The sequence below is a fragment of the Poeciliopsis prolifica genome, unplaced genomic scaffold (assembly GCF_027474105.1).
Source record: "Poeciliopsis prolifica strain line A6 unplaced genomic scaffold, Auburn_PproV2 SCAFFOLD014, whole genome shotgun sequence".
Classification (NCBI taxonomy): Eukaryota; Metazoa; Chordata; class Actinopteri; order Cyprinodontiformes; family Poeciliidae; genus Poeciliopsis; species Poeciliopsis prolifica.
Genome location: NW_026562389.1, coordinates 5513034 through 5528241, shown reverse-complemented (window position 1 = coordinate 5528241; position 15208 = coordinate 5513034). Strand labels below are relative to the sequence as shown.

The window sequence follows — 15208 nt, the reverse complement described above, 5'->3', positions numbered from 1 at the left end:
AAACAAGTTGTTTTTCTTCTGACTTTAGACTAAAGTCGGTGCAAATAAAATAAAATACATAATAAAAACTGTCTTGTGTCTCTGTCAAAGTGAAAATAAAGAAAAAGAAAAGAGCATAACATCAATTTGACTCAGTAATTGAAGCACAATTTTAAGTACAAAATTATACAAATTATTAAATTTATATTTTCCGGATTTATGCCACAAAACAGCTGATATTTCATACTAATGCAAGTTCATCAAGCGGAGATGTGAAAACTGAATGGAAACTTGTGAAAAAGGAGAACTTTATTGTGAAAGTGAAAACATGGACACACAAAAGATCAGGTAAAAAGTCAAGTTGTTTTCATATTCACAAATAACAGAACTTTAAAAATGGATATGTCCGTCTATATATTAACACTTTAAAATAACTTAGAAAAACATAACTACACTAAAAGTCCCCGTAACAAAACTCTATCATAAATAAACAATTTAAAGCAAGCTATAAATAAATATAAAATATCTACAGTGGAGAAAAGAGGAATAACATGATTGTTTTTTCACTCTTCTTACTTTAAACATGTAGATGAAACATTAATTTGAGTTCCTGTCGTTTCTCACCGTTTATACATTTTTTTTTTGATCATCTTGTGTGAGATCTCTGCCCTCATGTGGGTGGTTTCTCCCACTGGAAACCGTTTTTGTTTGTCTCACTATTCATCTTTTCAAACTGAGTGTAACAGGTGCCGAAACTTAAGAACCAGTACAGCTGGAAAACAGTTGCTACCACACAAAGAGCTGCCCTCTTTTGAATATTTTAATCTCTACGGGATGATCTGTCTGCTTGATAAACATACAGCACTGCTTTAAAGTGTGGGCTTGTCTGGAAACATCTTTGTATCGTCAACTTTTATTCAGAAAACAGGAAAACTCCAGCATCAGTTGCCATGGGGATATATTTGCACGAAACTTGAAACCGTCTGGACTCCTTTGTAACCCTGCTGCTTCGGCTGACTTGGGAATTTGTTCCTCTTGCACCTGTAAAAAAAGCAACACATAATTCATTCCCCTTCGAAAGGCATCTATTAAATCTCCGACCTTGTTTTTATCGAGGCTTTAAAAATCATTTGAACCTTCCCTAATAAGGGTTTTGGAGGCATGAGTAATCTCACCGTGTGGTGTGACATGTTTCTACAGGAAGTGGGATGTTAGTGGAGTTCTTTACACCCTAAAGTAAGTAGTTTGCTGTAAATCGTCGAAGGCTGTGTCAGGGATACATGAAGGCGCTGTGATTCACGCTTAAAGATCTATTATGAAAATAATCTGCATTTTAGTTTATATTCTATACGTTGTGTCTGATATAACTATTTGTTGTTAGTGGGATTGTTTCCTTTGAATTTATTTATTGCATTCTTGGTTCAAAACAAATAATCCTTCTCCTGTAATTACAGGTAAATGTCCCTAGAGGTCGCCATATCCTTAAATTTTTGTCTTATAATCTGTGCCTTTCTAAGTTAGTCATAAATAAGTAACTGGAAGGTCTAGAGTTGATTTCCAGAATCAAAGAAGAGCATACTCATTATCAAAATATTTCATAAGAAGTGGTTTTTACAACCTGGAACCTGCATGTTTTTGATGATTTTGGGAAACTAGTGAGCAACGTGGTTTAATATTTACAAATGTTTCTACAAGTCAAAATTGTAAAAGTGTGGCATGTATTTCAGCCCTTCTGACTGCGTATCACCTTTAGCTGCTACTGCTGCAAGTCCTTTAGTTTATGTCTTAGCTTTGAAAAAGTAGAGACTAACATTTTTATCTACTCTTCCTTGCAAAATAGTGACTAAATACAGGTTAGTCATACTGAATGGATTGCATTAGAAAAACATGCAATTGCAATAGTATTATCAGATATTGAGACATTAACATCAATTTGGATAACTGCAATTTCTATTTTATTTCATCATTAAAATGTCATCACTGTTAGGTGACTAAAATTTATATCAGCTGGAGGTTTCAATGAAAATAGCCAGATACATTGCTGGCATGTAAAATGTTAAGAGTGCCTTAATTATAATATTATTAATTTATAATTATTTATTATTTAATCCAAGTAGTTATTTCTCTTTGAGATAATGCTTGTTACATGTACATACATACGCCTATGTTAATTGGAAATCAACATATTCTGTAACTCTAATTTTAACTACTCCATTGTAATGCAGGCTGTATGTTTAGAGTTGTTTTCCTACAAGAGGGTCAACATCCACCCCACATCATTTTTATAATTTGTTTTTTTTTTTCAGGATTGCCATATACTTAACTCCACTAATCTTCCTGTCAACCTCGACCTAATTCACTTTTCCTGGTGAAGAAAATCAACCCACAGCATGATGCTGCCACCATCAAGATGGATTGGAAAGTGATTTGAGAGGTCCAAGCTTCTGATATTCTTCTGTAAACAGACCCAACTTTAAACTTATTCACACTGCATTTATGATCACTGTGGCATTTCATATGTAAAAGGATACATTTCGGATTAGTGTAACCATCTGGTCTTGTTGGCATGGCAGGGTTGGACATTTTAAGCCTGAGATGTTTGAAAACCACTTATGATGACCTTTTTTCCCAGGTTCTCCTGCTTTCGTGCTCTATATTCTCATCTGTCTGTTTAATGGTCTGAATCCATCTGAGTCAGCTGTTGTTTCAAGCGTGACTCATAATCAGCTTTAATTGTTACCTGTGACCCTTAGCCTTTATCTTTCAGAGATCAAACGTTACACACCACTGAACTCATTCATTCATCTATGAAAGCCTTACCACTTGTAGAAGAAGTACAAAGCCCCACCGAGACCAATCAACAGCAGTGTCACACAGAACAAGATGACTACAACTTGCTCTTCATCCATTGGCCGACCAACCAGCTCTGGGGTGGCACACCTTGGGCCATAAAAGCCCTTCTTACACCTGCAATACAAACAGGGGTGTCACATATTAATTATGTACAGTGACAAAGCAAAGGAACAGGAAACACGCACATACACTTAACACATGTACCTACTTGCAGTGGTGTTCTTTCATGTCCTCCAGCAGAATGCATGTGCCATTGTTAAGGCAGTAGGTGTCAAACTCTCTTTCGCAGCTTATAATTGAGCGTTTGGTCACATGAGAGCGCTCTTCCTGACCTGCAACAGATTTAGTTTGTTATCAAAATTCATGTTGATTCTTTTGGTTTACATATTCCACAGTTTATTGATAGGGTTAGGGTAGCATTATTACAAACAGTCTAATAAGGATAAGCAATATCTTTTCACTGCAAAGAAACAACAAAAAAGTTGAATGACCTGCCAACAGACATGGAAATTGTATAACTCCCTACCTATGAACCTAGCAGTTTGTGTGGTTTGTGAGATAGTCTTCTTGTCATATGGGTTACACTAAAGTAATGCACACGTCATACATCGATGCACAGATTGGTAGGCAATTTGGAGATAAGGGTCTTGCCCAGGGGCACATTCACGCCTGGGAAAAGGAGGCTTGGACCAAAACTTTTGGATTATAAAGACTACTCCACCCATTGAGTCATATTCACCTCCCAAAAAACTGCAAAGCATTTCTGCTAAATAGTTATTCTGTTAACTATTTATTAATTTGACCTGCGAATGGCACACTGGGCTCAGCAGACCAAAAATCATTTTTGAACAAAATTGTTTGTGTGAGACCATTGTGTGAGATGTTTGGGTGAAAACATGGTTATTCTGTACTCAGTAATGTAACTAGAGCTTGGTAGAGCAGCCAGAAATCCTAATCAAGTAGGAGAAATGTTACTTCAAAATAACATCACTCAAGTAAAAGTAAAAAGTACGATGCAATAAGACTAATCCCAAACCATGAAAATGCTCTTTCAGTTCGCAGTAGTGGCTGTGGTGCTTCTTTAAAGCTACTAAAAAGACAGACATAAACCTAACTCATGTTGCCACACTCATTTATAGTCACAAATTGACACTTACCACACGTCATGCTTGTGGTGGATGATGTGAAAAGAAACCAGATGTACAAGACCCATTAACAATACTCATCCTTGTCTGAGCAATGTTTATGTCTCCTTCCAAAAAGAGGCTCACTGCCTGATTAAAAGGTGTCAACCCTTAATACATGCCTGTTTTCTTTAATAACATTCATACACTGAATATATTGTCCAAGAGGATGACGGAAATATAAACTGCTAAAGATTTATTTACTTTATTTACTGTTCTGGTAACACAAGATCAATTTATTGTGCATTTTCGCATAAAATATGAGGAGACGTTAAAAATAAACTACATAATAATTATGTATTAGCAGCAGTTCTCGCATGAATGAACAAGTTCCTCGTCTGCCCTGTCCTAAATAATTAAAATACAGAAAATTATCTAAGACAATGGAGTGTGATTGAAGGCAGTCCAGTACAAAGAACATGAGCTAATTTTGTTGCTTTCAGCAGAAAGCAGAGGATACCTGCTCACCATGGAAGCAATAGAAACATGTTTCAGTGCACAACACACAGACAAATGTTTGTGTTTGTTGATGTGGTATCACAAAAACTGCCACAGTCATAACCTTCAATTTATTAACTACATTTTTCTCTTTACCAACATGTATTGCTAAAACCTTTGAGGCCTATGTTCCGGGATTAGCATGTAGTCAGTCAAATCAAAATCACCCCCACAAAAAGTTGTAAATTCACTTTATTGGTCATTACCTGCAGTTAGAGAGGAACTGCCTGTGGTTTGGAGTATGGGTGAAATACTCATGGTGAGTACATATGGCCAAAACAGCACAACACCTGTTGATGAAAAACAGCAATGATTGCACTTTACACAAAAGAAAAATCCGGTTCCAGGTGAATAAAGGAGATAATTTTACAATTCAGAAATTGTTCAGTGAGAACTATTATTAAAGTGGTTTTCTGTCATCTTAAAACACCTCAAGCCTCAACAATGGCAAAGAAACTCAATATCAACACATTTACAAACCATTATTCAAGCAGTAGGTCAATGGTTGGAGAAGAAAAAAACAAAACAAACAAGCTTCTTTTAAGCTGAGTCAGGCTGACAAAGAATTCCTCTTAAAGCTATTCATGTCCAGCTCACGTTTCAAAACGTGAGCTGGTCTACGTAAATCCAAAACCTCGCAATCAATGGATGTGTGCAGATGTGACATGGTGTGGACCAGATGTGAAGACGGGTTAATCGTTAATATGTCAACAGTTACAGCTCTGTCACTGCCCAGTGGCTAGGCGGGAAATATCAACTGATTTAAATGTTCCAGTTGAAACAAAATAGTCTTTCTTTCAACTGCTGTAACATTTGGTAACTTCAACTAAAGTGTATGTCAATTAACATATTGACGTACTTGTCATTGAAATCTGTGTCTCAAATCTCAAAAATGGATCTTCACTGTCACAAAGGTCATTTTTATTTCCTCAAACAATCTAGGTATGTAGAAACTTGTTTTTTTGACTTCACGTGATTTATAGCCTGTGAGAATGGATCTTATTATGTTGATTAGACCACAAAGACAAGTTTCAATTCCTCTCTGACTCTGTTTAGATAAGGCTTTTAAGGCCACCTTAAAGGAAAAATCCAGAAGTCGTAAAAAAATCACAGGAAAATAACCTAGTTTGGCAAGAAGCATTAGAGCCGCTGCCAGCTGAAGGATGTGACGTCGAGCGGCTTGGTGTCCTGGCCCTCTTTGCCTGTTCTGACCTGCTTTATAACTCACAGCATGTAAGGACGCCCACATTCCAGCAGCCAAGTTAGAAAAACATACAGCTCTAAATCCAAGATGTGTTTGGATATGCATCCAGTAACTCTCGCCTCAAAACACCATCCATTTGACTGTTTTTGTTGTTATGGCTGCATTGATGTTTTTCTCTGTGTACAACAAGGAAACCAAGCCTGATTGTTGGGAGTTTTTGTAACTAGGTTAAATGGTGTGCCCATGAAATAGCAAAAACGTATTCCTTACGGATAAATCACCTTTTAGTCACTTAATTGGAACAAATAAATTCTCTCTAAAGATACCAATGTCTGCTAATTAGACTAAGTGATTAGCAGACACTAGTCCAAAGACTAGTGTCATCACAATAAAGTTTCCCCGTTAAGCCTCTAAAATTTTAGTATGTAACTTTAATGAATAAATAAATAAGTAAAATTAGCACTATGTTATGGTGATATAATGTAAGATAGACAATCTGTGAAAGAAATCCAGTTCCTCTGCCTTCCCCATATGGTCTAGGTGTTATTTGCACAAATACACTGCGCCATCAAAAACAACCAATCAGAGCCAGAAGGAGGGTCTTAGCGCTGTCAATCAGGCTGTTCACATCCTCTCCCTTGTTCTCTGGTTCGTCACAATGGAGCCTGCCATGAGTGCTCAGGATAGTTAGCATAGCCACTGATGCTTTGAGGGAACAAGTGCTAATGCAACCAAAATAATTAAATTAGAAGCCGAACATGTAATACCTACTGTGTTTCTATATGCGACATGTTTGGGGTACAGATTAGATTACAGGTTGGTCTGATAATTCAGCAGATTTACAAAAGGTGTGTTTGCTATCAATGGGAATAAAATGAAATGTTCACTGTGACCTCTTTACAAAAAAGAAGAAAAACACTTCGGTTTCCCTAAAACGCTGTATTTGTGTAGATGCAGGACACAAATGGAAAAACACTTTATCATTTTAAAAAAATCTTTTCTGTGAGGACCAGACCTTAACTTAGCTTAAATTCCTGCCATTTGAAGTCTATATTGTCTGCCATTTTGCTCAATTAAAAGGCTTTTCATGCCTGAAATAATTTTGAAGCACCTGTAAAACACAATCAACCAACGAATATAGCTGTTATAATTGTGTTTACTTCTGAACTGATTCAGTTTAATAGAATTTTAAAAAACTCAAGTGAACTTTAAATTTGTGATAAGAAATCAGGTTTACTTACAGTGAAGTATGACAACACTAATCTCTTCAAATAGGAAGATTTTTGAAAGGGATATTTTGAAAAAGTAAAACCATTTTGACTACCTAGCATCCAGAAAATTGTGCTAAAGCAAATAAGAACAAGCTACAGATTTTTTATTGACGTCTGGAAATTTTCCTTCTTCTCTTTAATAATAAAGCCACTAAATTAGCTGAATTAATGACATATAAAGACAGGTGGAAGTAGACTGTCACACTATACCTGGAGAAGGAGTGCTTATTAAAAGCCTGTCCTACTTGTTTCCCTTTGCTAAGTTTTAACTTGCCTGCCTTCCCAAACCGAAAACAATATCCTGTTGTAAACACCTCTAACCTCTAATTTATGTAAAAACAGACTTTACCGATGAGGGACAGGAATGCTGAGGGTCTTCTGGTCCGCATTTCAGAGCCGCTGCTTGTCTGGGTGATTACAAAGAGGCGCTTCCAACGTGCTGAGATGTCTGTCAGGAAGAGAAGAAGGTGCTGGCTGAGGCTCCTTAAGCCAGAGGATGAGTGAAACCCCGCGGGGGCTCGGTCATGAGGCGTGGGTGGGTGTGGTGAGGGACTCCTGTGATTTACATTAATTACACCTCAAAGGGCCACGCAGACAGTTTACATCAACGTGGTTCCAGGACAGCCTGCCGCAGTTTCATGACGCTGCACTGTCATGGTTTTCTCAAGTCATTGCTTTACACTGAAACTTCCGCAGATTTGTTTGTTTCTTTAAAGTCATTGTTTTAATTCAAGAAGGTTTAATTTCTTGGAAGAATGTGTATGAATCCAGTCTTTGTTTTTTTGTTAAACATTGCTTTGTTTAAGAACAAAGCAATCTATTTGCTATTTTTAAATCTTTACTTTGTCGACAGATTAACAGCTTTAAACCACTTTTAATTTCATTTTGCTTTGAAAATTTTAAAATTGGCTTTAATCGTTCCTGCTACAAGAAAATCTAAAATAATGATTTAATTTGTGGAGCGTATTTATGCTTAACCTGTTATGTTCCTGGTCAAATTGACCCGTTTTAAAGTTTAACTTTTTTTTTTAAATAGATGGAAGTTTTTTTTTTTTTTTTTTTTTTGTTTGTTTTGGGGTGTTTTTTGCATTAAACTTTTTCTGTTTGTCTTAATAGGTGTACTCTACATAGACATTGAACATTTATTAATTTTACACATTTGTAACCTCCCTGCATCTATTTCTTACATAGATACTGGTCGGGTCAATTTGATCCGGCAGTCAAGTTGAAATGCAAAAAAAAGATTTAAAAATTTCCAATTCTTTGTGTTTCCTTGCAGCACCATATTTCACTACACACGCGCACAAACACAACACATCACATGCATGCATGTGATGCAGGACACACGTTTTCTCACTATTCTCTTAACTTCACTCGGAAACTGCGAGAAAGCAGGTGTTCATAAAACTTTTAACGGGAATATTTTCTGTTCCCGTGGATAAACTCCACCCACTCTGAGTGGACACTCAACAGAAGTGGAGGAAAACATAAATACTCTCTGCATGACTCATTTATCTTGATTTTACTCAGTGGGTCAATTTAACCCTGAACAGCATGTGTCTCAAGTTCAATTATAAAGATTGCCCATTGAAAAAAATAATAAAAGTAATCTAAAAAAAATTGACCGAAAATCAATTTCAAGGAAATTATAGTTTTTTATGTCTAGTTTTTTTTCAGTGGCCATAAAAAAATTTTAATTCCATTTTTTATGTCCAAATGAGTAAATGAGTATGTTGTCATCATTAATCCTTAATTTCTGAGAAATAAAAAAACACCATTTTACAAATATTGATTGAAATGATTAGTATTGGAGTTAATAATCAGATTCTAAAATGTTTTGGAGGAATTGTTTGGTTTCTGACACTATTGCATGATTTCTAGGCACCTACTTTCCACTCACTCAGTCTCAGACTGTCTGTTGACAACCAGTCACAGCCCCAACCTGTTTTCTGTCTCCTCCTGAACATTGCCCTTGTCTGCTTCTTGTCTGATCTGTGAATTTCTCTGGCTCTGAACCAACCAAGCCCTATGCCCTCCATGAAACCTACATTTCCAGGTTTCGTAATACTTCCTCTTTACTCCATTACTCAACTGTAAATTTCCCCAGCAAAGTCTGAGCAGGAACCAAAGAAGCTCCTCCTGACCAGTTTGCACATTTTGTTTGTTAATAAAAACAAACAAGTGGTTGTTCTTTTGGGTTTGAATTGTACAATATATGTTAAAGAACAGTTTTTAATTTATGTCACAAAGTTTTTGTTGGATTTGGGTCGGGGCTTTGACTGAGCCCTAACGCATTAGCTTTCTTGAAGGTGAATCTCCACCCGTGCATTGATTTTTATGGGTTTCCAGAAGTTATTTTTTTACTTAATGTCAGTGATACACTGACCTTGATTGCCTTGTTTTATAACTAATTGGAATGTGTGAAAGTGACTATAAATCTGTATGCATGATTTATGTAAATCGGTGGGATTTAAATACATTAAATTGCAAACTACCTAAACTGCTACACACAATCCGAGTTCATCCATTGAGCTCATAAGTCCTAAATAGTGCATCATAGCTTTAAAGGCTGATATACAGCTTAAAGTCTATCTGTTTTCAATTGACATTTTTATGTTATTAAGCTGAAAGGTAAATTATTTAATCTGGCTTTAATAACTGTTTTGTTCATTAATGTTGTTCATTCACAGTTTTCCTTTGGTCTAATTGGTACTCTAAAAAACTACATTAGCAAATGTGTATTACATGCTAAAGAGCAAGAGTGAATGTTTAACACTGTGATATCAACTACTGTTCAAATGTCGACAGAAGTGCATGCTTTCAAAATAACATTTTTGAAACATATGTTTTATTCATAATTTATTACAAAACCTTAAATAAAAATAGAGGGCAAATAATTTAATCAAAAATAAAATTACAATAAATAAAATATTTTTCCTCATTTCTTTCAAGGAAAGAACTATCACGGAACTGTTAATAACAAAATTCAGCATTCACATTGCAACATGTTATTTTTAAAATATGTATATCTCAAGTTAAAAAAAAGCACTTAAAACTTTGCTTTAATTTATAAAATAAGTTAAAGTCATGCAGAAACATCGTGAAGAGGAGTTGATGATGTCACACTGAAGTCTCTGATGCAGCGGCTTTTATCAGAGGTGCTGATTTTATGCATCTGCAAAAAATAAAACAAAATTAAATGTCATGAGTACAAATTTGTTCAGAGAAAAAATGAACTTACACTCTGCAATAAGAATGCAAAGTCATTAGTGTCTATAAATCTTGATTGACACATGCAAAATAGCTATAAAAGGCTTTTTAATGTCTGCATCACAACACGCCTCAACACGAGCAAGTTCTTTGGTTTTGCACTAAATGTGTGGCATCAGAGCCCACAGTTACTCACCTCCTTTTGATGACGCAGCAGAATACAAGACCCAGAATGATGGCGATCATGACACACCCAAAGAAGATGGGAATTACCTTGTCCACAGTTGATGGTTGGTAAGTAAAATCGGTGAAGATCTCGCAGCGTGGCCCGCTGTGAGATGGCATGCAGCTGTAGAGAAGAAAAAAATGTGAGTGCATTCCTGAAGCAAACATGAACCAACCTGTGTAAAGCTGTTGTTAATACATTAGGACAGGCCGGCGTCATCAGTTGTGTGCTTACATGCAGGAAGGTCGGCGGGTGTCTTGGGGGTAGATGCACGTGCCATTGTTTAAACAGAATTTTTCATTTTCATCCCCACAAGGCCTGACTGAAAGGTGGATCTTACTTTGGTTCATGGTGCCTGAAGAAAAAGACGCAGAGAAGAACACTCATGTCAAAATTAATAAACAGTCCTTTCAACTGATGCTGCTATATGAATATAGAATTAAAATAATTAAAAAGTCTAATACAGACAATAAAAAAAAAACAAAATGGAAACTTTTTCAAAAGGCCTGGTTTAATGCAGTTCCTTAATATTTTCATTACAGTCATGAAAATAATTAAATTATTTTCCTCTATGGAAAATTAAAATAGCTTCAATAAGAAATGATTCAGAAGCAAATTTTTGGGGCCTTTTTGTCTTACACTAATTCTTCCAACATATGAAAACGAGAGAAACGTACTGTTGACTGTCTGGACGGTCAGAGATGAATTTAGGAAAAAGGGCGAAACAGTGGTCAGCATGTTGTCACTCAACACCTCAGACTTTCCTATTGTGGCCAGCAGAAGCAGCACTGTCACTGTGAAGGTGGGAACTGGAAAAAATAAGATAATTAATATTAGAATAGTGCATGAGGAGCTTAGTTTGCATTCCTGAAGTTGTGGTTAAAAACAAGACTGTTTCAAAAGTTCTTCTGTTCAACTTCCATGCCCTAAAATGCATGGAAGTACGTAGTACGCAAAATTTCAGTTTGCGTACTACCATTTTGCACAAAAATGCAAAATGGTAGTCAGCATTTCACTACCATAATAACCATAACAGTTGGTTATTATTTCAAAAGTGCACATTACAAAAAGTCAAGAAGCTCACCCTTCCTTAGGAATGTCTGTCTTTGTGTGGACATGTTGTCTTCTGTCAATGAGATGTTTTTTCTGCTTATCGTCTTCTGACTGCTTAGACTTCTGTTCTGTTCAGACTATATAGTTGCTGCAGTCCTTTGAAGATGTTTCGCAGCCAATCAAAGACCTGCCAAGTTTCAACAAAGACAGGCATTTCCTTCTGAGAAAAAAACCCATCCACATCCTTCTTTTCATTACATTTCATCTCTACATGCAGAGGCAGAACCTGTGGTGTTAATTGCTGGCAGGGGTGCCAGTGGTAGTGCAAGGGTCACGTGTTCACCTCAAGGCTCCTTTTATTGAAGGTATTCTCTGGAAGCACAGACACAAGCCAGTGAGAGGCTGAGTGTGTATCTGAAGTATGTCTTTTAGTTTGTTAGAAGTAGTTTCATCAAGAATGAGATTACAAGAGCAAGTTTCTGGCTAGATTGTTGTCTTTGGCTGTCTCAGTGTCTCTGTCCAACAGGTGCAGACACGAATGATAAATGCATAATTGAAAAATCTGAGTGACGTTGTCTGACATTAGCAGCGGTTTCTTCCTCATGATGGTTTAATTCTGAAATTCATAAGCTGTTTTATGAGTTATACCTCCTCAATTAAAAAATACTCGCAAAATACTTGCCAGATACTTTGAATTGATTTGAATGGGATGAAGTTGAATCCAACAGCCAATGATCAGTTTCCAGGGCGTCTAAGTCTTTTACTGGTCAATCGGTGGTGGTCGGCTCCACTTCCACTACTACTGGCTCACTATTTAACCAATCTTATCGCAATAACTTACCACACCTAGGCTTCTAGAAAGATTTCTTACTATGTATGTTTGGTCTAGTTTTTAGTACAAATACCTTAGGACACTTAATATAAGACAAAACTAACTTACAAACAACTTTTCAGCAAGAAATACGAACTTGTTTTAAGTCAATAATTTATTAATATTGATGAAAAAAACACTAGCTATGAATGCAATCATCTACAGTGGAACAAAACAGTTTTCTCATTTTGTAAGTTAGAATGTATTTCTCCCATGGCACATTATTTCTTAAACAAGCTCCTATAGTGCACCAAGACATTTGAACTAGAAACTAGCCCAAAAGTACTTGGTAAGATTATCAGCTCATCAGACAGGGTGTATTTGTGAATATGAACATGGCTTGGTTGTTGGTGCCATTTTGGTTGGGCCAACTATCACTAGCCTATTGGATTTTACCCATAACCATCTCTTAGATTCATGAAAAGTGATCCAAAAAAGGAGAATTTCTTTTCGCCTTGTTGATTGCAAGAGTCATATGAATATAGGTAGACAAGCTGATAAAAAGGTAACAGTACTTAATACAAGTACTCTGCGCTACCAAACAATGTGGAATACTATCTCACACAGCACCTTGAAGCGGATGGCTACATCAACAAAAGACAAAATTAGAGTGCATTCCTGTCAGCTAGGTAGAATGGATAGCATTTGGCATAAACCACAAGACAACATGAATCAACAGTTCATGCTGTGGGAGTATTTGCTTGGCCAAACTGGGCCCCTTAGTAGCAATTATGACTAAACATCTCAGCCATCCTGGTCATATCCGTCCCTTTGTGACCACAATGTACCCGCTTTCTGTTGGTTGCAATGCCCCATGTCTCCACTGACGTTTTATGGAAGTTATTCTGAGAGTGACATCCAGGGGAAAACGATGAAACTGGGTGTAACCCGTTTCATTACCCTCCTCTTGATTTCACTCTGTTAATTTTTCTGACAAGACTGTTTGTTGCTACCTAACAACCTGAAGCTATTTAAAAAAAAAAAAAAACGTAGCATTTTCTTGAGATGACAAGACAAATCTAGCTTGGCTGTTTTAAGTAAACAAAAGTTTGATTCACAAGTCTGAGAAACAAACACATCACAATTAGTTGTTTGTAGGGAAAGTTTTTCAGGGCTTTGGTGGTTGAGAGAATTTTTTTTTCTGGCATTCAGTTTTTACCAAAGAGAAGAGACAAACTAAACCTTCCCCGTTGCATTCAATTGAAGGTTTTACAGTTTTAAAAAACATAACTTCCATTGCAATGGGTTTTTTTTCCCCCAGTATCCTCTCCAAGTCTAGAAAATGTGTGTCAACTATTCAAAGCTAAACCGCTTTAGCTATATACTGTTTACATAATGAAATACAGTTACATCTAAAAGCAGTGTAGTTATCTGTTGTGATGGTCCAGGTAGAGTTACAGCATTTATTGCATCTCATTTGACTGGAGATATTTTGGAGATATTTCTTGATTAAGCCGTCCTTAAACTAACCGTCCTTTATAACTAAATTATAAAACATGAGTCACTATCCTCAGAGAGAAAGTTGGGAGACAACAGACAAACAATTCCCAGGCTGGTTTCTATTTTCCAATATTGTGAAACCGTACGCTCATTGTCACCAGGGTGGATCATCCTTTTTGTGGTACCTGAATTTTCTTTAGAATTTCCTTAAAACATCTTTATGATGCAGGTAGCAACTTAAATTACAGTGTCAACATACTTATTGAATAGTGTTCATGTTTTAACTTGTCAAACAATAGTTATGATCTGCATGTTGCTGATTCTGTGTCAGTTAATCTTAATTTGAAAAGAAATAAAGGTGGCACTTGTTTACACTGTGTGCGCAGGTATTAAGTGAGTATCTGGGCCATTTCATCAGTTTTTACACATACTTTCAGACTTAAAGGAGTTGGCTCATCAAGGACAACACTATATATCAAGATGATGTATATTTATCAGGCAGTTTCTTTTCTTTGGGAAAAATGGGCCAAAAATAGATTTAACTGACTCTAAAAAGTCAAAAATTGCCAACAGTCTCTCAGATGGATACAGCACTCTAGAAATTGCTGAGATATTGGGGCATGATCACAGAACCATGCAACTTTTTGTTGGTTAGGAACTCATTATCTTTCAGTTATGTTATATTCTGTAACTGCAACCAGCCTGGAGAAACTAGAAGTACAAGATGTTCAGTTTTCAGAGACATGGCCAAGAGAAGACAGGCTGAAACTTGACCAATGCTTAATAAGACACAAAAACGCAAGTGTCAAGACTGAGCCAAGAAATACCTGAGGACAGATTTTTCAAAAGAACTGATGGAATGAGAGCAACTCTTGTGGGCAGATTAGTCAGGGGAACAGAACTCCACTTTGATTCAGACAGCAGAAAGGTGAAGGTGGGATATTGGTATTAGCTATTAGATATGCTTGGACCTCAACACTTAAGGTGAATGAAAACAGTTCACCTCTCTGAACAGTGTTTGCAAGGCTATGTTTGCTGTTGAAACTGACAAGACTGTATGACAGGAAGAAATGGAAGAAAAGAAGGAAAATTAAAATGGAGATATTGGGCACACATTTCTTGCTGTTTATTGAGTTGTTTATTTATAATTCTGACTTAAACTGATGCATATTAAACAGTGAGATGGAAAAATGTCTTCATTTGGTTGAACTTGGATAACAGGTCTGCACAATTACAGTCACCCAGTAATTGTGCAAATACAGATATACTCCGAAAAAAAGTCAAAACCTCACATTCGTTTTCTGAAACATTCATGTTGAATGTCAAGCACTGCAGTTGGTGATAAATAAAAATAATCCTTAAAAATATGGTTGCCTAATAAATGTGTACACAGTGTAAGAACAAAGGTAGTAAATGTTG

General features: G+C 36.4%; 2 protein-coding genes across 2 annotated transcripts; both read right to left on the bottom strand.

Moving 5' to 3' along the window:
* Positions 1-265: 265 nt before the first annotated feature.
* On the bottom strand, positions 266-7496 carry LOC129365883 (pro-epidermal growth factor-like). Its single transcript, XM_055039433.1, has 5 exons — positions 7339-7496; positions 4721-4804; positions 3041-3164; positions 2800-2946; positions 266-1020 (listed from the first exon to the last, which is right to left on the bottom strand). Exons 1-5 carry the CDS (start codon positions 7376-7378, stop codon positions 921-923), a joined length of 495 nt encoding a protein of 164 aa, XP_054895408.1. The 5' UTR covers positions 7379-7496; the 3' UTR covers positions 266-920.
* A 2351-nt stretch (positions 7497-9847) lies between these two features.
* Positions 9848-11623, bottom strand: epgn (epithelial mitogen homolog (mouse)). The gene is made up of 5 exons (XM_055039432.1): positions 11510-11623; positions 11103-11234; positions 10660-10780; positions 10396-10548; positions 9848-10164 (listed from the first exon to the last, which is right to left on the bottom strand). The coding sequence occupies exons 1-5, from the start codon at positions 11541-11543 to the stop codon at positions 10110-10112; spliced, it is 495 nt and encodes a 164-aa protein (XP_054895407.1). The 5' UTR covers positions 11544-11623; the 3' UTR covers positions 9848-10109.
* Between the last annotated feature and the right edge of the window lie 3585 nt (positions 11624-15208).